The sequence below is a fragment of the Malurus melanocephalus genome, unplaced genomic scaffold (genome assembly GCF_030028575.1).
Source record: "Malurus melanocephalus ecotype Western Australia unplaced genomic scaffold, MMel_1.1 scaffold_62, whole genome shotgun sequence".
NCBI classification, from domain to species: domain Eukaryota; kingdom Metazoa; phylum Chordata; class Aves; order Passeriformes; family Maluridae; genus Malurus; species Malurus melanocephalus.
Window position 1 is genome coordinate 1336292 of NW_026623294.1, and position 25403 is coordinate 1361694.

General features: G+C 38.3%; 1 protein-coding gene across 2 annotated transcripts in view; it reads right to left on the minus strand.

Annotated features, from left to right (window-relative positions):
- STK3 (serine/threonine kinase 3) overlaps positions 1–25403 on the minus strand; it is a 125085-nt gene that overhangs the window by 96300 nt on the left and 3382 nt on the right. For both annotated transcript variants that reach the window (XM_057366257.1, XM_057366256.1), the window contains exons 2-6: positions 21631–21711; positions 21079–21207; positions 19016–19130; positions 1759–1923; positions 1165–1332 (exon numbers count right to left, since the gene is read on the minus strand). In XM_057366257.1, coding sequence (XP_057222240.1) covers positions 1165–1332; positions 1759–1923; positions 19016–19130; positions 21079–21207; positions 21631–21711 — 658 coding nt within the window. The remainder of the gene's footprint in view (positions 1–1164; positions 1333–1758; positions 1924–19015; positions 19131–21078; positions 21208–21630; positions 21712–25403) is intronic.

The window sequence follows — 25403 nt, forward strand, 5'->3', positions numbered from 1 at the left end:
TTATTTTGTTCTCAGCTTTCACTTGAATATTTTCAGTTTGAATTGTAATTGTAAAACAATTAATTATACAGTAGAAAAATGGTGCAGAAAAACTACTAAACTTTGCTTCCAAAATTATGTAATGTTTCTAAATGAAAATCACTCACTAGCTTAAACAGAGCTGCACATTGACATGAAATTTCAGGAAACATCTCTCCTCCAAAGAGGACACACAATCAAAAACCAAGAACCCCACGAACAAAAATAGCACTAAAAACACTCGAACTTGAACATGCATCACCTTAGAGTAATTATATGTGAACAATACTCTCTGTAGTGATGGCTTCCTCATATTAAGATCCTGATACATGAGGCACCAGCAAAAGGAAACTGAATAAAATAATCTACTACACATGCCATTTTTTCAGCAAATGGAAGAGATTTTCTGGAAAAAAGTATGCTTTAAGCAATACGAAGGGCCTTATTAATATAAAATGGGCTTTAGACATAAACAATTTAAGAATGAAGTGGTTATTGACAGTGCAATCAGCATARCTATTCTATAGCTCAATACCAAAATAATAAAAGCATGACTAACAGTGACAAGTTATCCCTAGGTAAACATTGCTCCCCATGAACTTCTCCAMGCAATTCCTTTGTAACTGCTAACTCCTCATAGAGCAACTAATTCTACTTATATTTTATTTTGCAAAAAGCAAACTAATTCAGYAAGAGACCTTAGAAGTTACTAATAAATAAAAGCTGTCAAATGATACTAATATAAGCACTGATCCCATAGGACAGCTCTGAATTCTTCYTTAGGCCAGCTTTATTTCAGAACTGCCTTTCAAAGCAGAACAGACTCTTGGAGAKAAAAGTCTCCAAGTGCACGTTCAGTATAGAATAGGTTCCACATATTACCTCCAAGACAATTAAGMGCTTACTATTTAGTCTCTCTCAAGTGGAGATAAAGGCACTCTGAAACCTTACAGAAACTTATTAAAACACAGGTAAACAGAAGCCAATAGGAAGCAATGTAGAAAGTAAAAACTGTTAGTCTTAAAATCTCTGTTCATAAACATATACCTTTGTGATTCCAGTATTAGGAAGTTTTGAAAGTTTTGAGGGTTTGAGGGTTTTTTTTTAAATACAACAAACAAAAAAGCCTTCATCACACACACTTACCCTCATTGGGTGAATATCAGCATACGGAGGCTTCCCTTCAGCCATTTCTATTGAAGTGATACCAAGGGACCAGATGTCTGCCACACAGTTATAGCCAATCTCTTGTATGACTTCAGGAGCCATCCAAAATGGAGTTCCTATAACAGTATTACGTTTTGCCATTGTATCCTGTAATTATATTATTTATGCAATTAAACTAAAGATTATTTTCAGATTATTTTTACATCAAGTCCATACTTRAAAGTTAAATTATCCACCCAAATGTCAAACAGAAGTGACTTCCAATTAAGATCAAACAGATTCAGCCCATCAGCTACAGAGGCCAAACAGGTGACAATAATCATAAACCTCAAAGTAAAATTTCAAGTGGGATCATCAGGTACTTGACACACTGGCTTATAAAAACAAMCAACCAAAAACGAAATAGCCCTGCACTACATTAAATACTCATTGTGATAAAGAATGTTAGTTCTGCCACTACTAGTAATGGCAGTGATACTTCTCAGACACAAAATTCAGAGCAGAAGACAAAGGTGAAAGAACAAGGTTAGGAGCACTAAAGCATCTTTAAATGATCTTTCCACAGGTACTTACTGTTAACTGGCCAGCCACACCAAAATCAGCTAATTTTGCATGTCCTTCGGTGTTAAGAAGGATGTTTCCAGCTTTTATATCTCTGTGTATTTTTCTCATAAAGTGCAAGTATTCAAGTCCTTTAAGAGTAGATTTCAAAATAGTTGCAATTTCATCTTCTGTTAGCTGCGAGAAAACATAAAACCATTTTCAGGTATACATGTAAGTTCCATATATTTCATCTATTGAAACATGACCATTTCATAGTGATTGTTATAAATAGTACAATGCTTGACTTCCTTTTTTTTAGCAGAACAAAAAAACTTCGGTTTTAAAGGTAAAAAAAACCTAGTAAAAGTCAATTATTAAATGCCTGCTATAAAAAAAAATATGTGGTGTAGACTTGGCAGGCTAAAACACTTCTCCAACCCTAACACATTGCAGAATCATATGCCATCACAAATTATACAGTAAGTTGCAAGTAACTCGCAACAAGCTGACAGATATTTCATTACCAAAGAAAACACAACACAATGAAAAAAAAGAGACATATTTTCTTTTATTTGCTTCATAAACAACACACACTACTGAGTAAGTAATCAGTTAGCAGTTGTTTATCCTCATTGCTTTAGATCAACACAATAGGAACATATAAGTTCCTGAACAAGTTTTATCAGAAAAACAGAACAAGAGTCTCTTTTTCAGGTACCAGACAGCCTTGAGAACACTTCCCAGATTTTCATCAGCATTTATTCTCAAATAAAAGCAAAAACATGCACATGTAATTCATTCCATGTGATGCAATTTCTCAAGGAAATACAAAGGAACTATTCAAAGAACTGAAATGTTAGTTAATTACAGTACACTGATGCTTTAATGTAAGAACTAAACAAATGAACTTTATGCATTCTTCGAAATACAAGAAACTTTAAAACTGAAGATGAATACTCTCTTTTGGCTGCAATGCTGGGTTGCACTTTTCCTCTTTTTCTCTACTTTTCCAATCCTACAAAGAAATCAAATCAAGACATAGCAATTCCTCCCAATTTCAGCTCTGAAAGTGTTGGTAGACATCCACACCTCCCTCCAAAAAACAAATACCACCAAAAGCCTGCAAGAAACAAAAAAACCACTCGTGATCACTCTAAAGCAAATGAATGGATCAACAAAAAGGAAAAAAAAACTATTATTCAGCAAGATTATCTGCACTTGAACTGCTCAACAAGTTTTAACTATTTAACAAAGAGAACCACTTCCCTATTTCAGCTTCTGTCCAGTCTCATAAAACCCACGTGTGGAGCCAAAGGTACACATACATTCACCTAAAGAGCAATGCCAAGCTCCAGTCACTTCTTTCTCTGCTTACCTATTGCAGTAATTTGCACTATGTGTCATCCCTCCCACTGAACAACTGTAACAGGCAGACCCCAGTTAAAAWCAAACCTGTCTGCCAAATTATTTCTCCAACAAAACGGTTCCTGGATTCAACTCATGGCATAGTGAAGAAGCACAAAGCAGAGTAGCTGCTGCTCAAATCAGCATTGCTTTCCAAAAAGTGCACGTGCTGATATACTCAATGAGTTTCAGAGACCTCTTCCTATGCAAGCAAAGGATGAGATTGATGGTCTCATTAGTGTGGTATTAGCTCCAAGCCAAGCAGTTACCGCCTCTGCTGTGCATTATGCATTCCTTGCCCACCATTTATCTCGGAGATCTTCCAGTGTTTCTATTCAGCAGCACACTGCTCAAAGCATTTATTTGTTCTGCTTTATGCTGACTGCTATGATGCTTCAAAGGACTGTATACCAGAAAAATTGCAAATCCTGTTATATACATTTCAAATAACACAACTTTCCTGGCATTGTGCCATGGGAGTAAAATCATCTACCTGATCTGGAGTCAAGAAAGAAGGGACTTCAAATCAACTGTGAGGTAACCTGAAACATGGTCAAAAGGGTGTTTGGAGAAAGAGACAATTCTCATTATGTGATCTAATAATTCTATGGTCGATCACTAAAACTGTGATTATCTGCAGACTCGCACCACAGGTAATTTAAACTATGGCCATTAACAAACAGCATACCATGAATGGTTTAAGATGTGCTGAGTGTTAACACTTTCTACCCAACACTTTGCCAAATCCACCCAATTTCAGAAACAATATAGTGCCCTCCAAAGACTTCCATGCAATTAATCCTGAACAAAAAACAGAAAATGAAACTGTCACTGACAAATGTTTAGCAAGACCTGCATACAACTTACTGCTCACTTTTATCTAGAAACAAGTATTATGAAAAATGGTGCTTAGACAACATGGCAGAGATCTCTCTTCAGTATRTTGTGTTCCTAAGGAGGTAATTCCCTAGCTTTAGTTCTTGAAAAATTAACCACATGGAGATCTTTAGATCATTAGCTCTAGATGGAGAAGTAGCTCTAGATGGTCTTGTAGCTGCATGGCAAAATCCAGCTCTCAAAAGGAGAGGCTAACAGAACATTGGAATGAAAAGCTGGYAAAGAAACTACGGAGCAAGAATCCAGCAAACCAGAACAGAGTTCTGAAGTACTGCAGCCTGATACACTATCTGGGGACCCTCAGCAAAGGAAAGCTCTAGCATGCCTAATTGTTACAAAAGAACCAAGTATTTACACATGCAAATACACAGAGTGGTCAGAAAAGCCCAGAGAAGTGAATACCACCTGTAAGAAGCAAGCAGACACTACAAGTCATGTTTATCAGGAACAGCAGTAACAGGGAAGCATAGGGAAACAGAAAGGAGAACAGATTTACACTCTGCCATACATCAATCCCAAACCCAGACATCCTAGATTCATACATGTGTGCTTCATAGAATCATCTTCTATATAACATGATGCAGTCACTAGGGTCATTCCTGCTTATATTATTGCTAAACATGGCCAAGCATGTGCACAATAATACAGRGGCAAAATGTTTGGATTTAATACCTAATAATACTAGAAGGATGCAATGAATTTCCAGCCTTACTCAAGAAGCCAAGAAAGTACACTCACCTTCCCTASACAAAATTACCTCTTCAGAAAATAATGCACTGCCACACTGAACTTTACCATGCAATCACCACAAAAACAATATTTAAAAAAAAGTCAAAATCATTAATTTCTTTTTTTTTGTGCAATTTAAACTTTTTGCAGAACACATACCATCTATGAATAATAGTGAAACCACATAAACACAAAGTTCTTCACGCATTTACTCCCAAACCCACAAACATTATATAACTATGCACTATAGATGCTGAGCCATACATACACCACTTCTTCCCTTTGTGGATACACTAAGCATTGTAGGAAAAGTACCACTTATGTTGTTTCTGTAGACCAGAACCATCTTGTGCAGATGCTTTTGCACACATTAATGATATTCAACTATCTAGTACRCTGCCTGCCAAAAAGCAAATGGTATCATGGCTGCATTAGATGAAGATGTCAAGGAAGTGGAGGGAGGTGAGTGATCCTTCCCTTCTGCTCCACACTGCTGAGGCCACACCTGCARTGCYGGGTCCACTTCTGGGCTCCTCAGTACAAGRGACATGGACACACCARAGAGTCTAACAAAGGGCCACAAAGATAYCAAGGGACTGGTGCATCGCTGCCATGAGGAGAGGCTGAGAGAGCTGGGACTGTTCAATGGAGAAGGTAACACTCAATGGGGAATATTTTTAATGCATGCAAATAACTGAAGGGAGGTACAAAGAAGATGAAGTCAGGCTCTTTTCAGTGGTGCCCAGTGACGGGTACARAAGCAATGGACACACACTGAAACACAGGAGGTTCCCTCTGAACAGAGGAAACTTTTTACTGTAAGCCTGACAAATCACTGGAATATGCTACCCAGGGAGGTAATGGAGTCTCCCCCTTGGACACCTTGGAGATTATGCAGATTATGGCTCTGGGCAGCCAACTCTAGGTGGCTTTTCYTTAGCAGGGTGGTTGGCCCAGATGACCTCCAGAGGTCTTTTCCAACATCAACCATTCAATGATTCTGTATTAGTATAACTTACAACTGAACTACTCCACACAACAAAATTAGGTGCATTTTATAACCATTTGAATAAATCATGGGTGGTTTGTTTTAGCTGACTTGTCTACATTTAGAGTTTGACTATCACCCAAAACAAAATAATTCCAAACTATATGACTACTAAGGAATAAGTAAGTTAGTTAACTGTCTGAACAAAAGGCAAGTATATGTTCCTAAGGAGGTAAAATCCCTAGCTTTAGTTCTTGAAAAATTAGTGACTGAGGTCACTAAGGCTAGGGAGTGTTATTCCAATTTACAATAAGGACATGAGGGAAGACCCAGGAATCTATGTATCTGTTAGTTTAATCTCARTTTCTGCAAAACTAATGGAGAGGATCATACTAGGTATTACTGAAAGGCATTGAAACAACAATGAAATCATCAGGCACTGTCAACATAGGCTCACAAAGGGAAAATCCTGTTTGATTTTATACTCTTCTATTACAAGGTCACCTGCCCAGTGAATGAAGAGTAAGTGATGGATACAGGTTTTTACTTAAGTAAGGCTTTTGATACGGCTCCCCACAGCATCCTTCTGTGAGATGAGCACATACACCCTAAGCTCAAGGCTGAAGGGCACTATAACCCTCAAAGATTGTAGTGAATGGGACTACATCTGGCTGATGACCTGTCACCAGTAATGCACCCTCAATTCTAGGGCCATTTTTGTTTACTATTTTTATCCATGATCTGGATGCAGAAATTGAATACACSATTAGTTAAGTTCACTAAGGATACTGAAGTGGGAGATACTGTTYGAATAAAAGGCCTTGCAGAGGGATCTAGATTGGAGCACTGGGCAATGATTAACAGGATGAAACCGAACAAGTCTGAATGACAAATTCTGCACCTGGGATGGAGCAATGCAGGGACAAGCATAAACTGGGAGAGAAATGGCTCAAGAAGCCCAGGAGGAAGGGATCTATGTGTGCTGGTTGGCAGCAGGCTCAGTAAGAGTCAGCAATGGACCCTGCAGCCCAGAGGATAAAGCCCCTCCTGGGGTACAGAAACCTCAGCCTCCCCAGAYGGTCACAGAGGTGACTGTCCCACAGCAAAGCACTGCTGCAGCCTCACCTTGAGCTCTGTGTGCTCTCTGGGCCCCAGAATGAAGATAATGGATGTGAATGTGTCCAGAGGAGGCCAACAAGGCAGGTGAAAAGGCTGGAAAGAATTTCCTGTTTAAAGGGACTGAGGACTGTGGGCTTGTTTCATTTGGAGAAAAGGAGGCTGAGGGGTGACCTCACAGCTTTCTACAGCTTCCTGAGGGACATGGGGAGGGAAATGCTAAGCTCTTCCCCTCGGTATTCAGGGATAAGACATGTGGAAACGGTTCAAAGCTTCACCAGGGGAGTTTTAAATTGGACATTAGGAAGCATTTCTTTATTAAGGGCRGTCAAACACTGGAACCGGTTTCCTACAAGAGGTGGATGCYCCAATSCTGTCAGGGTGTAAAAGGCATTTGGACAAAGCTCTTAATAACATGYTTTTTGTCAGCCCTGAATTGGTCAGGCAGTAGGACCAGATGATCATGGTGGGACCCTTCTAACTGAAATATTGTTTTCTTTTCTGTTCTGGTTTTCTCCACTGTGATGAGCACAGTGTTAACCCCATGTGGATTTTACAATCATTCTAAACTTGTATTAAAAGAATATATGGACAAATTCCTGAACACAGATTACCTAAATGCATCGACATCTTATGTCTTTGTATTTGCAAGACAGGAAAAAAACTGATTTGTTCGGAAATACTGAACAAATTGTTCTTTTTTTTTAAGCATGACAAAAAATAAAATATAGTTATGTTATTTTATATAGCCACAGACTAGCTGATACATAAACTAATACAAACTGGATGGAATTTGGGGAAATAAATGGAGGCACACACACTTTTTGAGCCTACCAATTGTTGGAAGCAACAWGGGACCAAAGTACATGAAAACAAATCCAAAGCTCCTACAACTATTAATTTTTTTAGAAAGCCACAAATAAATTCTTTAAATCCACATGAAAATGCTTCCTAATTATGCTTTCTCCCTTCTTTACTCTAAATCAGAGGCTGKCCTCATAAGCATGGTTAAAAGTCACTATACAGGTAATGTAGTGTCTGTCCCCCTACAAACCACTTTTCAACATACAAACCTCTAAGTACAGAATCAGATCATTACATGCTTTGTCACAGTATTCAACTTGTCATCTACTCAATACCCAGTACTCTCTAGTTCTAGAAGTAGCTTGATATTGACATACAAGCAATGCCATTAATAATTACAACACAGGACAATCAAAAGAAACAGAACTAATATTAATATAGAAATACGTTTCAGTCAATGTTGCTATCCTGATCTAAGGGTATGGTTCTTGTTCTATACTATTCCTGATCAACCTGTATGTTTGGGCGGTATGTTTCCTGCAAAACAGTTAGTTTATTTTCTTCTCAGCTTTTAAACACACAGCATCACTCTTCCATCAGCACAGCATGCTCTATACTTTGCACCTTAGTATAATTTCACAGTCATAATCTTTCTGCTTTGTTTCGGATTTCCATTTGTGTCAAGATCCTCACTTAAAACCTTGTGGAACATTTATCTGTTTGGTATCTTTGTCTAGTTCTAATCCTGTCCTGTATGCTGTCTCTTTGATGTGTTTGTGCTACCCTCAAATCRGAGTCAGCCATGGAGCAGTTTCTAATCTTTCACCATCAAAACCTTATGCAGACTATACATTAAAAAGAATGTGAATGATAAAGGTGAACAACTCTACAGCCTACAYAGAATACATTAGGCATGAAGCCAATATTCAAAATCTGAAGCAAAGCAGCAAATTCCAGTGTTCCACATCTTTTAAGAGACCAGCTAATTMATATATTTATGTCTAACTGGCTACGGATGCCACACACAAGAGAGACTGAAGGGTGCATTTATCCAGTCCATCACACACKACCTAATCCATGCAGCTGTTGGGACAACTCATCTACAGGTTCTCTGTGCACAGTCATTCTCCTTCCTGAGGCCCCTCTAAAGGGGTCTGGGTCAGCTGACTTGTTTTAACTGCCTGAGTCCATTCCCAGCTGCTCTTTTTACAATAATACATGCACACTAAGTCTGATGCTTCCAGGAAGCATCAGATTACTGCATCTAAACACTCTGATTAGGTTGAGCACATTGGGTAGGYCCACTCCCATGGCAAAAAAAGGAGTCATTCTTCCACCAGAAGCTATGAAGCTCAAACATCACCCATTTTATCATAATCACATACCTCTCTATTCTTCATTTACATGAAGACAAGGCTGGRCTAACAAAAAATCTGAGGTGTGGGAAATATGGACAAAAAAGCAGGGGAGAAGAGATGACAGTTTTACCACAATACCCTTCCCGCTTGTAATGTTTGACACCTAACTTAGGAATTAAGGCAGAAAGCTTCAAAGAGAAGAAAAGTCGTTAGAGYTCTAGCCCAAAGTCAATCTTAGATTCTAGTTCTCACTACATGTTAAAAGAAATGGCTTTCCTTGAGCCTCCCTCACAGGGTAACTACACTTCAGACTTCTTTTTTTAAGTAGATCTGTATGCTATGTGTGAAAACAGTGCTTTTCAAAAAATCACAGCCTCTGTCTTGGAGTAAAGTMTCAAATCATGACATTACTTAAAATAAAAAGGTTTGTTCTAAGACTTACAAAWAATCTCTACTTAATCCTATATTATAGCTAAAGAGACATCTCAATACTACAGACATATACAGAGTAAGAACTCACTACCATGAGAGAATTACCAGTTTTAATCAGCTTAGACATAGGAACATAGGGGCCGCAGCAAGAGTTATTCTTCTAACTGAGCCCAAGTCATGCTGCACATAAAATCATACAGAAAATATGCTCCAATAAACATAACAACAAACATTCAGTGTACAGGTAACTATCAGTGCTGGTATTTTTTAAGATTTGGTTTTGACTACATAATCCCAGCAACATAACTTTCATATTTCTTGAATATAACATGCAACAGACCCCATCTTCTCTTTTCCTTAAATTAGCATTTCTGTACTGGATAATTAAAGATAGTGCTAATGCATCAGTCTTCTGTCTGTACTAGAAAATTACTGTAGTCTAAGAGCAACATAAAATTATCTAAAATATATCTAGTGGCTCATATGCAAAAAAACWGTTACAGGAAATCTCAGGCATCTCCCATGCTTAACATCAGCTAACAATAATACATAGACAGGGAGATCMAGAACTGATCAGAATATGGAAGTCAGCCTCCTCAGCCCTTCATTACCAAGTTCCAGCTTCCTATAAGACATCTATGAAGTGCTGAAKCAGAAGCTGAGCACAACCTTAGAATAATGCAGAAAAGTACAGAACCTCTTCAGTACAGTCCTAAGTGCAGATTTTAACTATGATTCAGTAGCACATGCACTGGCATGTCTACACACAGCTGGGATCAGCACCAATTTACTTCATTTGATTGTTCAAAGTCCTGTTCTGACAAAGCAGTGTGAAYAAGGTCAWGAGCTTCAMTGGAAGCCCTTAGTACAGGTCTGCTAAAACAAYACAACTGCATGCCTTTCGAAGCAGAAATAGTTATGGGAGTTGTCACTTTTAAAAACAACTTTACCATTGTGTAGAACACATCTGCAAATAGATAACTTGGCTCACAAACTAYACACCTGCTCACACCATCCCCATTAGTCCTCACAGTACTACCAAGAGAGACCTTGAACAATCTTACAAGTGAACTAAGGTACACAAGATTGCCTTCTTGATCCTGCCAGACAAGGAGAAAGCCTCAAGCAGAAGCACCTGCAGAACATCACCTTTCAGCAGGGCCTCCTGACAGCCAGAGCATTAGTGTTTTTATGAACRCAGGATCTTCAGCGGAATGAGGGCTACTGGGGGACACAGAATCTACCTGACAAAGAAGGTCAAGAATATCTTTGCTAGACTAGTGAGAAGAGCTTTAAAATAGGTTCACTAGAGAACAGAAAGCAAAACCTTCAGGCAGGAGGAAGAACAGGGAATGGGGAAGCACATACTGGACAGGATTCCAAAGGTTTTCTCACTCYCTTTAAGCAAAAGGGGTACACCTGAAAACCCTGTGTATGAAAGTATGCAGCCTGTGACTAAAACARGAACTGCCAGCCTGTGCACATCTGTAATGTCACTGGAATTAAAAGATAYGAAGGGATAGCTCACACAACCAGCACGCTTGGAGAAGCAGATGCAGGCTCCTCACAAGCAACAAGCAGAAAGGATGGACTGTGTTGAGCTCTACAAACATGCAGCTCTGCTTGAGAGTATTTAAATTCATTGAGAGTTTGTAGACATCCACCAGGCAGTGGATGCCATCCAAAAAGTGAATGCCTTCATGACATCTGCAGCAAAAAAACCACCCAAAAAGGTGAGCTGATGAAGTCACCCTCATCATGGAAGAGACCTCTGATCACAGGCCATTTTGTCAAACACCTCAGTASATGTCAGAAAGGCAATATGGCAGGGTACAAAAAACATATCCAGGAGCAAGYATTAAAACGTTTTTACTGCAGGTGCTATAGAGGCCTGCTATCGGAGGTGTTCCACTAAATGAGTGGAATAAAAATTTGACCGGGATGGCAGAGGTAGCCTTGGCAAGCAACTATGAGATGCTGGAGCTTAATTTATGGAGGGAGGTGACAAAAGAAAATAGCAGGATCAGATTTCCAGATAGCAAACCTCAGCTTGTTAAAGGAACTAGTACATGGGATCCCAGGGAATGTCATCCTAGAGGGCAATGGAACCTTCCCAAGCTGGTTAAGCGTGAASGGCAACCTCCTCCAAGTATGAAAACAGTCCTTCCTGACACGCAAAATCAGTAAACACAGCAGGAGGCCATCTTGACTGAACTAAGAACTYCTGAGTGAACTAAAGTGCAAAAAACAAGGCATCAAAGAGCAGGAAMAGATTACTCAAGACAAATAAAGAAGCACTGTCTGGACAGTAAGGWGCTGAATTACAAAGGCCAAGAATAGGATGGACTTGAAACTGGAGAGCAAAACAGAGGACAGCAAGAAGAATGTATTGTTCAATTGCAGAAAATTTTTWAAAAACCCCAAAAGCACCAGAAAAATTTTGTGTCAAGTGGTCAATCTATTAACAAACTATGCAGAAATCTTGCAAACATCTTCTTTGCATCAGTCTTTAGTAGGGTTTCTCTGGCTTTTAGTTGCCTCTGCTTAATAGCAAAACAAAATGAGTTAGGAATTACCCTAGTAAACTGGACAAATACCAGTTCATGGGAGCAGACAAAACACATTCAAAAGTGCCAAGGAGACTGTTAAATGCCAACTCAAGCCTACTTCTTATCACCTTTAAAATGGTACAGCAATCAGGGTGTCCCTTACAATGTCCTGATCAAATGGGCAASAAAGAAGGACCTGAGGAACTACAGGCAGGTCAGCTCATCCTCAGCCTGATATYGTGGGGTGCATCCACAGAGAAGCTGATTTTTAGACACACAAAGGATAAAAAGTGACTGGAAACAGTGTAAGTTGACCAAAAGGAAATCCTGCTAAATTAACCTCGTCACTTTGCTATGMAGAGGATGAAGAGAAAGCTGAGGGTGTCATTTCATTTGACTTTACAAAGGCTGGTGGCAGTCTCCAATACATACTTTTAGCTAAATCTGGAGAATCATGGAGAAGATGTAGAACAACTGGCTGGACTGCCAGGCTCAGCAGTGGTTCAAAATGGTGGTTCAACCAAGAGCCAGCTATACACAATGTTCTCAGAGACTGATCATTGGGTGGATACTCCCAACATCTCAATCAACAACCCGAACAGTGAGCTAGAACCCACACCATCATGGCTTGTGGACGGAAGCAGTCCATACACTAAAAGGCAGGGCAGGGCAGGGCAGCCACATTGAGGGATCTCAACAAGCTGGAAGAATTGTTGAACTACACAATTTGTTGTCAGCCTAAAGGCAGAGTCCCACACCAGGAGAGAAGAAACCCATGCCATGACCAGAATGGACTGAGSATCAATGCAGCAGGGAGCATTACTGCAGGAAAGGTGTTGGGTGACTCCAAAAGACAAGCTGATCATCAGTCAGCAACATCAGGAATACACCCTAACCATATACTGGCCTTCATTAGGAAAGCAGAGCCAAGCCAACTAAATATTCCCCTCTATTTAGCGCTCATGAAGCCAAATCTGGAACACTGTGCCCAGTTCCAGGCTCCTATAAAAGAAAGGCTGACAAATTGGAGAGTTCARCTAGAACTGGACTAGAAGGGCTAGAATACATGATACAACAAGCTGACAAAGAATGGTTTGTCTTGTTCGAAGAAGAGTGAATATTTCAATGCAATTTTAATCTCAAGGAAGGATAAACCAAAATAATTCTCACTGTGCATACACGAAGAAATAAGTTCACAYGGCTGGAGAAAGAGACTGTTGAGTCTCTCCCTTTTCAGATTGTTAAAATTGATTTGAACAAGATCCTAAACACTAACTGAACTTACTTTCTTGGAACAGTAGATTCAACTAGCTGACTTCCAGAGGTCCCCTCCAAATTAAAATTATCATTTATTCCAAATCAGCGGCACATTGTTCAACTCCTTCCTTACCACCTCTAAAAATCCAGATTCAAAACCATAGCCTTTCTTTTACCTGCAGTTTTTCTACATTTCCTCCACTTCCTCACCCCAATAATATATAGCAATAAACCYATCTAAAATTTAAAGAGATTCTTTTACTGTAAAATAAAATACATGTGGAAGATGGTAATGAAATTTGGCTTAACTTCTTGAAWGGAGAAAAATTTTATTGCCCAGATTACAACTTTATATGCAGAGAGGTTGACACAAACTGAAAATACATTAAAAATTCAGCTGGTATTTCTGGCTCTCCAAGGCAAACAATGATGGTGTTCTTTTAACATGGTGTGGGGAGGCAATAAGGTTTAACTACCACCCTTTATTATAATAGGAATAAGCGTTTGTGTGTTTTCCAATGCAAGCTGAATAGAAGGTCCCAATAGATGCCTGACCTGATTAAATCACCATTTAAACAGCTACYTTTTATTGCAAGATTTTATTATAAATTTATTTATAATCTGTGTTTACATGGTCATTTTATTGTTTGAGCAGCTTAAAACTGGCAGTACTGAAAATTATTTACAAAAGGGGAAAAGCTGCTGCTTGCATTGAGTAATTCTAACAATTTTTATTTCAAAAACCATTAGCAGCTCAGATTGAAAAATGAGTAACTGACTTCAAACCACAGATGCAAATGTTTTCTGAAACATTGGTGAGGAGGCAAAGAATATCTGTTGACTGTGCAACTAGCAGTTTGTTCCAATCAGCAAAAAAATGTGAAAATCCGACTGCCCCTTCAACATATAGTCTTTGTCATATTTTAGCACTGACCTGACTGCAAAGAGATCAGCRGCAAATATAAACATTGTGAAACCCAGCAAACACAGCCATTAGAAATGAAGTAGTATTTTGTAAACTTTCTTCCAAGAAGTACACTTTCTAAACAGTAAGTCAGTGAATTACATGATGCTGAGCATTTTAGTATTACACGGCTAGTTTTAAGACTGCCTATGAACTGAGCTCCAACATTTTATGCACCTACATTGGGTAATCTAAGTAGGAAACTATATAAATCATCCAGGAAGCTAATTCTCCTTAGAACTGACTTGTAAACGTTCATGGCACTAGTTAACAACAGTATTTATTTTATTGAAAAGAGGAAGGTCAAACAAAGTTTGGGGAGAGATAACTGTCTTTAGAGCAACCGTTATAGTATTTTACAAATAAACACCAGACTTCAGACAATGTACTGTTTTAATAGAATATTATTCCTGAGTGAGCATGGTCTGCTAACATGGAGACCTGTAGAAAAAGGGGGAAGAGAGGACAGTGCACATTTACCAGAGGACTCTGCATGGCCAATCTTTGTTTTGAAACTTCCCAACTTCTGAATGCTTTTGGTCAATTGTATTTGCATGTAACATATACATGGTTATTTGGGAAATGGATGAATACCAGCGTAACTCAAGCTTCGTCTTCTTTCATAAAAATTAGCCAATACATAACATGCATCTTATTTCTGGCACACAGATTTTTCAGCTCAGGGAAAAAAGTAATTTTCATGAGCAATTTTCCAAGCAGATGAATACAGTTTTATTGCAAGGTTGAAAAAAAGGTCTACCTTCCTGAGAGTCAGTACAAACCGTTATTAAGGAACTTACAATGCCACCCTAAGGAAAAATAATTCCCAGCATTTCTGTAACAGTCAATCATTCAGAGCCATACTAAGGATTTCATGAGACAAGCACTGAATAATCTCTGTGTTGCACTGCAGAAGCTAGTATAAGCTACCCTGCTTTGTAAGGCTAGACACAGAATAAGGCAACCAAAACATTTGTGATCCGAATTCTTTTCTCCTTTTTCTCAGCCAGGAAAAGTAAAATTACTTCTCAGCAAAGTAATTTAAGAATGTTGGCCTAAAGATCAGTCTCTGAATAATAACACAGCTGATTGGCCCACTGAGTCAATTTTCCTCCTGGAAGGCCTACTGACAGAACGTGGTAAGAAGCATATCCAGATGGACCTGTCCATGGTCACCAACATCAGATAAGCAAGTGAGCCAGTATAAAAGGAATTTCAATCTTTGTGTATGGACTGTCTGGTTATCAATTAATCCATGTGGGCTCAACTGAGGAAGTTATACTGCGATAGATGCGACTTGAAAAACAGAAGAGCTRCTAGGCTGCTTTAGAGCTGATAATCACATGTAATTTAGTGCAGCAAAGGCCTACAAATTGAAACTATTTGAATTGTGAAATCACTGAGAAATCTAACTGCTCAAAACTGCAAAACAAYATCCTTGTGAGCAGAACACCTTCAGCCTGGATAACAAAAGATTTAGTCTGGTAAATCCCCGTGGTAACACATAGAGAAAGTAAACCCACTAGGACATTCAAACACAGCATCCCAAGATTTGGATACACTATTCACCTCAATTAGTAGAGTTTAATAGATGAAAAAACATAATGAGTTAGGAAAACATGGGAGAAGCTAATCTATATGTAACTGTAAAAATATAAAGTAAGTCATTTTAGATAAAWAATACAGAATCTCTGGACCCAACAGAACACTACCTGTGCAGCTGTCCATTCCAACACTTGTCACTTACAATACTGACCCAAATAAGATGGGTTTCTCTGATCAACCTACAACATAGCCACTAYGTGGTATGTTTCAACCAACTGAATTCAGTCCCCAAGGAGTCAGGATTAGAATGYTTCAGTTGATCATGATCAGTAGATGAGCAAGTGCATCCTGAATTATCATTAGAGGGTCAAGGCTGGTGGTGTGTAAATATTCTCCTTTATGTTAAGAGGAGCCAGCAAGACTTAGAATGTTGCTTAACACTGTAATCATCCTATAGCCACTGAAAAAGTCAGTCCCATATCTTCTTTTCCTTCCCTTTCCCCACTGCTCATTCCTAATGTCTCTCTTGCATCATGTCAAACCACTATGCTGCCATAATAAGTCCTGAGTTAGCTCATGAGGGGGTGGGGAGAACAGACCAGAAAGGAAGTTCCCCCATCATATCATCAGGCTTATCCCTGCAGCCACAGACAATCGCTGCATCTGAGGCATGGAAAACACGGGAACACATCAGTCAGGTTGGAGAGTAACTGYAGGGAASTGTTAACAGCCTGCATGGGAATAAAACGCCAYGTCCTTGGCTGTCWTGAGAAAAAGAAGATTGGAATGTAGAATTGATAATGCAGGTGGCTTACAATTATAMACATTACTAATACTGTAGCTTTTGCAAACCTACCAATCCTATGCTGATGAGYAGAAAGTGACAGCCTCACYAACCAATGTRTGTTTGACACAAATGTATGCACTGGTTGCTAAAGTGGATAAAAGAGGCCTGTCCCAGAATAAAGGGGTTACTTTTTGTGTGTGTRTATGTGTGTCTTTGTGTCTGTTATTTTGTGTCGGCTGTCTGGCCAACAGCGACAAGTAACAGCAGAACTGCCCTTTCTGGCAGCAACCCATAGTTTGACCCTACAAGATACGTGTACCTCCCAAACCAGTCTCTGAGAAAAGAGACAAAACTTGATCTAAGTGTGCCCCGAACTGATGAACACCACACCCCAGATGAGCTAGCAGGTACTACGAATTTGCTGAAGTGCTGCTGATCTGCCAGCCACACTAAAAGACTCCAGGCAGAATTCCAGTGGTCCATTTAACTTCAAATTAATGGCTTGGGCATCTTGGACAAGAATCTGCTCTTGTTAAGCTGAAAACTTCTCCATATGAATAAGCTCCCAAGAGTCACTAAAATTTATCCTTTAACTTTGAATTCTGTTTCCCTTGGTTATGGTCTATTAGAGCAAAGCACAGCGTTGTTCACTTTCTAGACAAACACAACTTTTGAAAAAGTAGGCGAACCACAAAAACAGAAAAAGAGGATCAATAAATTCTTATTTTTAGAGACAAGCAACAAGGGCAAACRCACCTTAATGTTTCTTCCCAAATAGGAGGAGATATACATCCTTTCCTATGACTTAATAATGATCATAGTATCATTTAGGTTGGAAGAGATCTTTAAGATCAAGTCCAAATGATRATCCTAATGGTCACTGCATTAAACGGTTCTGTGACAGAACTTCCAATTAACTCCAGATTAGAGCTGTCTTTGTTTGAAGAGCCTYGGGTGTGGAAGTCTGTCCAAAAACATTTCAGCACATCCAGAACAACTTTACACCAACCAGCACTGATTATGTCCTTACCAACTCCTTTACAGAACTCTACTAGCCGTGCATTCTAGGATTTGCCTTTACAGAAGCTTTATCACCTGTATCTATGTATTTACTGATTATTCTGTTTCTTAAAATAGAATTCATACTATTTAATCGTATCAACTTTAAGAGGTAGTTTGYCTGATCATCAGTATGCATTTGCTCCAAGACTCGAATATCTCTTCTCTCCAAATCTTTTAAGATACCTACTATGTCAATATGCTACAACAGATGTAAAAAAAAAAAAAACTAGATAGCCTGATTTTATATAAGCACACAGTCATATGCTTTTTTAAAATAAAAATTCTAGTATTTTCTATCAACGTACARACAAGTTTGTTCCTTTTTTTCTAAATTCTATCTTAAATGGATTGTGGTTTRGTTTAGATTTTTTAACTCTGGACTAGCTTGTGCCATTTCTTATTGGAACTCCTGATCCTTGGATACTATACCACTGCAAGAATACCAATTTTAAAGATTGCAGACTCCAGCCATTGGTCTTGGCTTTTSCCCAGCCATCAGTTCAACATTACAACAGCCCTGATACAAGCCACCTTTTCCAAAGGGGCTCCCATCAGTGTGGACATTACCTCCACTTCCTAATAAACCTGRTTCCATTTCCCTTCATGTCTTGTTTTCCAAGCCTAAACATTGCTTTTCTCTCCTTTACTTTCCCCCTCTGCTCCCATGTATGGTGCAATGAACATTTCAGGGAGTGTTTACGAAATGTGATGCCCAGCATGTAGTGCCACCTCAGAGTACTTGTTGRTAAAAGGAATACCTCATGTTACACTCCATTACTGAAAACAAATGGACTCAAAGGAATTCAAGACTGTTTTGACACCTACAACAAAACATTTTTCAGAAAAGCTGTTTCTTAATTAGAACTAACAAAACCTGCTTCCTACAGGCTTCCTCTATATTACTGCTGCTTKAAGTCCATTAAGACACTTCCCCACAACCCTCATTTTGGTTCCCTCTCACATTTTTAATTGGYATCTCTTCCCCTTCTCATTCATTGMGTAAAGCCAGTTACTTCTCAGGCTCCCTAATTACTGGGTGAGAGCAAGACAATTYTATGCCTGCTTCCAAACTATGCATCGACCAAGTGGCTGCTGACAGACTGTGAGGTGGAAGAGACAAGGGAAAGAAGCCACAGTTCTGCACTCTACAAAGCAGCAATCTTCAAGAAATTCCCAAGATCTTCATATWTCAAAATGCATTTGCATCTGGTGGTGATCACAAAGGAAAGCACAAAGACAGTCAGGTGCATGAGCTTGTTTCCTGAGGAACAAGGCACAGATAAGATACTGGCTGATGCTAAGGAGCCTAACTCCAKCTTTTATTCTGTCTTCTAATCTTAATTCACAAGTTGATTTTAAGAAGTGCTATACATAGTTTAGWAAAACACAACTCACCGTTTTATTACGCAGTCTAATTATGTCTGAAACAGAGCCAGCTCCACAATATTCCATAACAATCCACAGATCTGTATTCTTGAAATAGCTGCCATAGTACTTGACAACGTAAGGACTAGATGGGAAAACAAAGTTAGAAAAACAGATGAATTCTCAGTAGCAGAAAAAAAATAAACCAACAGAACACTTGTTAAAAATTGTGGTTTGACACAGCCAACAATCAAGTGCAACCAAATACATTTTAAATCTGTAATTAGCTTAACCAATGCCTTCTTAGCATAAATTCTGATAATTTAAAATTATAAAAGCACTACCATGTACACAAGTTTTCAGCAATCTTCAAGTACAGATGAAGTTTACCAAAACACTAGTTATCTGATATAAAGCTTTGTTCTTCCCTCCAAGGACCCTCTTGAATGTTTCTTTCCTTGCCATGATTGCCTTGTTTTCTTCTCTCTTGAGTAAAATAACATGGAAACTCACACTCGTCTTCCAAGTTTTGCAAGTATGAACTGATGTCAAGCACAGAGCCAGATTTTCATATGAAAGAGAATCTAATGCTGGTTTAAAGCCTTCTGGATTTGCAAGTGCATTTTCATACTGAAGTGTCTCATGTGAAGTCATAGTAATATCACAAACAGAACACATTGCTTTGCTACTCATCAGTTTGTCATGTGACATAACGCTTCCTTGGAGTCATTTGCAAAAGAAAGGCAGAAACAGATGTGGTAAACGTAAAAAGAATCATCCTTCAGAAGTTATAAGATGGTGTATTTATGAAAATAAAAGACTGACGGTTTGGGGTGAAGGAACTTAAACAAAGAAGGCTACAGTCCGATTGTCATTCATCTCCCACAAAGTCAGGAAGCGACTTACTGAGATTTCAGACAGTGGTTTCCCATTAGAACACCTACACTGTGGGGTGGAATCAAACACCATTTCATATTGGAGCAAGGAACAGTATTTCAGGATCAGCATGCCTGGCAACAATGCTGTTTTTACAGACAACTGATATAMGAAGAGGACCTATGGTTGCCTCCTGCAACGTGATACTATCTTTACAAAAAGACAGGTCAACGTTATAAAAAAAATATTTCATTTAAGAGCAACTGCTAGCACTAGATGAATTTGCCTTTTCAGAAGGGTCAGCCTCCTCCCAACTAGTCAAACTGTTTACCATTTACAAGCACAACATACTGATCTTGGTCCTTATAAATTTGTGAACTGAGGAAAGCTATATTACTTCTAAAGAAAACCCATTGATTTTTGTAACCATCTTTGTACTACAGATCTATACTACATTAGTATTCCCAGCAACAATTGSGTAATATTAGCAATCAGGACAAGATGATCTTTTCAAAACATCAAGTGATGTGCAATCTCAAAACACTGTTCACATTTGATTTAAGGCTGATACTAGTAAATCTGATTCTGAAGTTGCAGCCCAAAACTTCACAGACAACAGAAAATGCAAAGTAATTTCTGTATCCTTACAGATTCTTGACATCAAGACTTCCATTTCTATAAGACCTGCAATCATAAGATTGTGAAGACTGTGAAGCACTTGTGAACAAGTGTAAGGTAAGAGTCCACCAGCAGTATTACAAGATTGTTCCCCTTTTAAAGGTATGTTTCTGCACAAAAAACGCAGCCAAGAGAATATTTTTCTGGAACTTAACTGTTAATCTTTGCTAGAAACACCTCTATCAATATTCTGAAACAGGTAACTCAGAATTTCACAAAGCCTTAAGACATTTAAAGGAAACAGTAACTTTCGGCCTTAACAGWGTGAGTAAAGTGAAGCAAGCATGGAGACTTCTAATCAGAGGCCAATATTAATTCCTACAACAGTTTGTGTTACGTACCCTATTTGTACTTCCTTCAATCCAAACTAGGGAGAGGAGGAGGTCCAACAAGTGGTTCCTTTAATTAAAAAGCCTATGTTGGACAATTTACTTTCCCACGAAACAGTTCCTAGCTGCATGTTTATTTCAGCTATTTTCACAAGTACAAAGACATTTTCACASGGACTCCTAGAAAGAGAACAGAAATGTCATACTTACCTGTCACATTGTTGCATTATGGAGATTTCTTTAATTATTTCTTGAAGATCTGATTCCACAGGGACCTGTTTAATTGCTACAACTTGTCCAGACTCTTTGTGTATTGCTTTAAACACGCTACCATAAGACCTAAAAATAAGAGGCAATTGTTTTAAAAAAACAAGATAAAACGCTCCTGATTTCCATGCACAAAAAGTCACAGAAGCCACAGGCTCATGCAAAAGTTTGAGAGTTCTTCAGGCTGCAAAAAGGTCAGTTCTACCAGRACCTCAGGAAAGACTGAAGAATTAATCTTTGTCAAGATATAGAGTCTCTAATTCCAGTAAAGGTGCAAGTACTTCTGCTGTGTTAACAAACAACAGACATCAAAAATGCATACATATATTAGTGGAAGTGTGGAAATCTACTGATGCATGCATTTGTTTTAGTACTAAAACTTGTCTATAGAGTCATTCCTTAGCACATTTACAGTCACTCTCTCTGTAAGATAATATTCCAACATATGTTTTAGGTACTGTTTCCCTCTGATCCTATGCCCTTGTAAATACTTACCCTTCACCAAGCTTCTCCAGAACATCAAAGACTTCTTCAGGCTGCTTAGTTAAACTATCTTCACTTAGCTTTTTCAGTTTGCTGAAAGAAAGACAAAAGTTATTTATTTGTTTGGTGGACAAAGAACTCAAGCAAATTTTCAGACAAGAGAGCAGACAGAAAAAAAAAAAAGTACAAAAAAAACCATATTCCAACAAAAATAAAATTCTTAATTGATGTGCAGCAACAAAATTTTTGTCATTATCAATTTCCCACTAATGTTTGCTCAATTYAAAACAGCGAAGGACCAATTCACTGTTCAAACCACTTCCTTTGCAAAAGCAGAAACAAAGAATAAAGTTTACCTTCYCTCCAAAAACAGTTAGCATGCAAACACATGCCCATTACTTCCTAGATGATGCCACGTTGTTCTCTAATTATAAACCAATCCTTCACCCACATGAAGTATTCAGTTTCTAAATTGTACTACTCATSGGCCAGTGAATGACATCACTAAAATCAGATTTCTGAAGCTAAGATGATTCTGGAAGCATATGGTAGCACTTCTCAGGTAGCAGCAAAACACTGAAATTCCAAGAGCTGAGTACTGTAAAGCTGTTGGGGCAGCTTCTCTTGCTTTTTCGTGAACGTACATAGGGACAGGATACAACAAAAACCCTAATTACATAACACCACCATATTTTGCCCTTAGTTCTTTCTCACACAGTCTCAAATCACTCAGTAACACCCTATGATTTCTTCCAGTACTTTCAACCCCTTTTTACCACTATTTGTTGTCCTTTACAAACAATCCCAGCCTTTCCCTGGTCTTCAGTACTCCCAGCTATCCAGCCCCCCAGACTCCTGGCAAATCTCAAAACACAACTTGGCTGCAAGATTGCAATAGAGCCAACACTGAACATAGCACCGGAAAATATAACCACACACACATTGCAGCAAGGCAAGGTGGCTGCAACATGTAAATCCTTCACCGTAAAGTAACAGGGAATTTTGCTGCAAGATTGAAACAATAAGTTGACTCTACATGACAGCCAAGGGTACTATAAAAGTAGAAGATGAGCTGAAGAATAGATGGTGCTGTAGTGTTAAATACAGACAATGTATTCCATATGCCGGAGGAGGAAAAAGGAAAAAAAAACAACAGGAGACTTTGAAGAACAGTTCCCTGAGAACTTAMAGAAAATATGTTATCCCACAACACTTTCTAGAAACAGAAACAAAAACAAAATGGGGGAAGGRAGGAGGGCATGGACAGAGAAAATTGACAGGTCTTAATACTGGAAGAACAATGAACTGAAAAAAACTCTCTTCATACTAAGAGATACAATTCTGTGAAACACAAAATTGATAAAAATTAAAGTGARTGACTGATGATGAAACTCCTGAGTCAAAGCAGACCTGTAATTACCAACCATCTAAGTAAAAGCAAAAAAATTAAAGTAATGGTAAAAGCACACAGGTCATATGGATTTGTATCAAACAAGGGAAGCAAGGCAAGGAGGAGGCACAGAGGTGCACACATTTATACATCAAAGAACTATTTCACAGATGCAGCAATTATATGAATACAAAAAGCATCCACAATCAGTARGGAAAGGTGCATTAACTACAGTAAAAACTATGCAGCTTGCTACAGCAAACAGTCAAAAAGCTGGAAAGACTGTGATTTTAGAGAAAATAAAAATYTTCACAGCAAAGGCAAGGCACAACTCATGAACATGGAGAAAAACAGCAGAAAATTCAAATGAGAACAGCTAAATAATGTCTGCAAAATTGGCCTACAAGAACAAGACTCTGCTTTCTTTTTCACTCTCTCTGCTGGCTAGACACTAGAAAGCAGAAAGATAGTATTTATATCTTGCAAGACAGCCCATATTTCATTACTGAAGAACCATATGTTAAAACAAATYAAAGAGGAAAAAATATTTCACAGATAGGTAATAAAGTAATAAATCATTAATTTTGCTTGTTTCAAATTTTTTTCCTCTCTGAACWGGTTATATGCAGCCTTAAAGGCAGCATTCAAGAATAAGTTGCTGTAATCAGCCTCYTCTTRCCACCAAAAAACCCATGCACAGCATGTTTATAATATAAGCAGAGCCCTGAAAAATAAAAAACATAACCTTTAGCTGACTCTCTTGGTCAAAGAGCTGCATAACAAAAGATGTACTCAACAGAAAAGCAGACAGACTGAACTTTTTAGCAACAGCAAGAAAAGAGAAAGCATACAGTACCCCTGACTGGAGATGCCTACAAAGAGAACACTTCCACCTGCTCATTGAAAGAGTAACACCTGCTAAAATGAGAAAGAAAAAAAATCCATATCAAAAGGGTGTCAACAGTACTGTTAATGCCAAGGCATTAACTTGAGAACTCGAGTTAGTGAAACAATCACAAACTGATCAAAACCCATGTCACTGTCAAATAACAGATTATCTGGTGAACTTGAGAGGCAATGAGGAGATCAAAGAAATAAGATTTCCAYAGTTTTAAAATTATTTTCATATTATCAACTCTGACAAACATGTTATGAGACCAAATTGCACTTAACATTAAGGCAGCTTAATACAAAACCTACAAAACCTACTTGCAGTAAGAAAGGTATATCAAACTCAGGAATGTCATCACCAAATACCCTGCTCAATGCACCTCACGCTCCTTCACAAACACACTGAACAGTACAGACACTAGGTCTGGTGTTCAAGTGATAGCATCAACACCACAGTTCTTTGAACCATTGAAAAAATCTTAATAAATCTGATTTTTTAATGATTTCTATTTCTAGATGTTTAAATAGAATATTCAGCTCTTGAACTACAGAATATCATGCGATATACCCTGAAGGGCTGCAATAAAGAAAGCATTTATTAAAACTCTATGAGAAACAAGGAAGAAGGTGGCGACCGGTATAACTGGCTGCAAAGCACCAAGTAGAATACAAGAAGAGATTAGAAATATTATCTTGGTGGTTAAAAGCAAGCAACAATCTTAGGACAGAGAAACACAGCTAAGCAAACAACAATCTTAGGACAGAGAAACACAGCTAAGAAGCATCAGCATCTTAACTGGGGAGAGAGGGGGACAGTGAAGAGGGGGCAAGAGGCAAAAATGAAGAGACAAAGGGCACAAGAACAATCAGAGAGAAAGAAGGWGTCTCATTCCTCTCTCCCTCATTCATTCTCTACTTTCCCAATACAAGCATTTAAAACAGAACAAATAAATCAGTAAATTCAGGCACTGCTTTATTCTGACCAAAGGATACAAGTGCCATATGTATTTGTGTATATATGCTTATATCACAATATATGAGAAAGTCTAAAGGAGATGCAGAGAAGTTCAACATAAAACTGGGGTAGAAAGTAATTCCAGATTATTTTTTTATCTATAAAATTATCGGGGAGTGATTATGAGCTATTTTAGAGGTCTTCCAGAAGGGAAGCTGCTCCTTAAACCTGAAGGACTAACTAAACTACAGTTCTGGGAAAGAACTGTCAAAAAGGTTTTCTTATTCCAAGAAGGTTTGACTTTCTGCATAACACCTAGTCTCTTAACAAGAAAAATATATTCTAACAAATAATTTTACTTTTATAAATCCAGATCATAGGAAAAAAACATTAATTATTAGTCTGACTATGATCTTGTCATTGAATACATAAGAAAACTCTACATAGATAACTTTAGGAAAATCTAGAAAAAATTAAAGGCACCCAATCCCAGCACAAAGATCAAAAAAATTTGAACATGAAAGAGGAAGAGATTTCCCCCCAAAATTG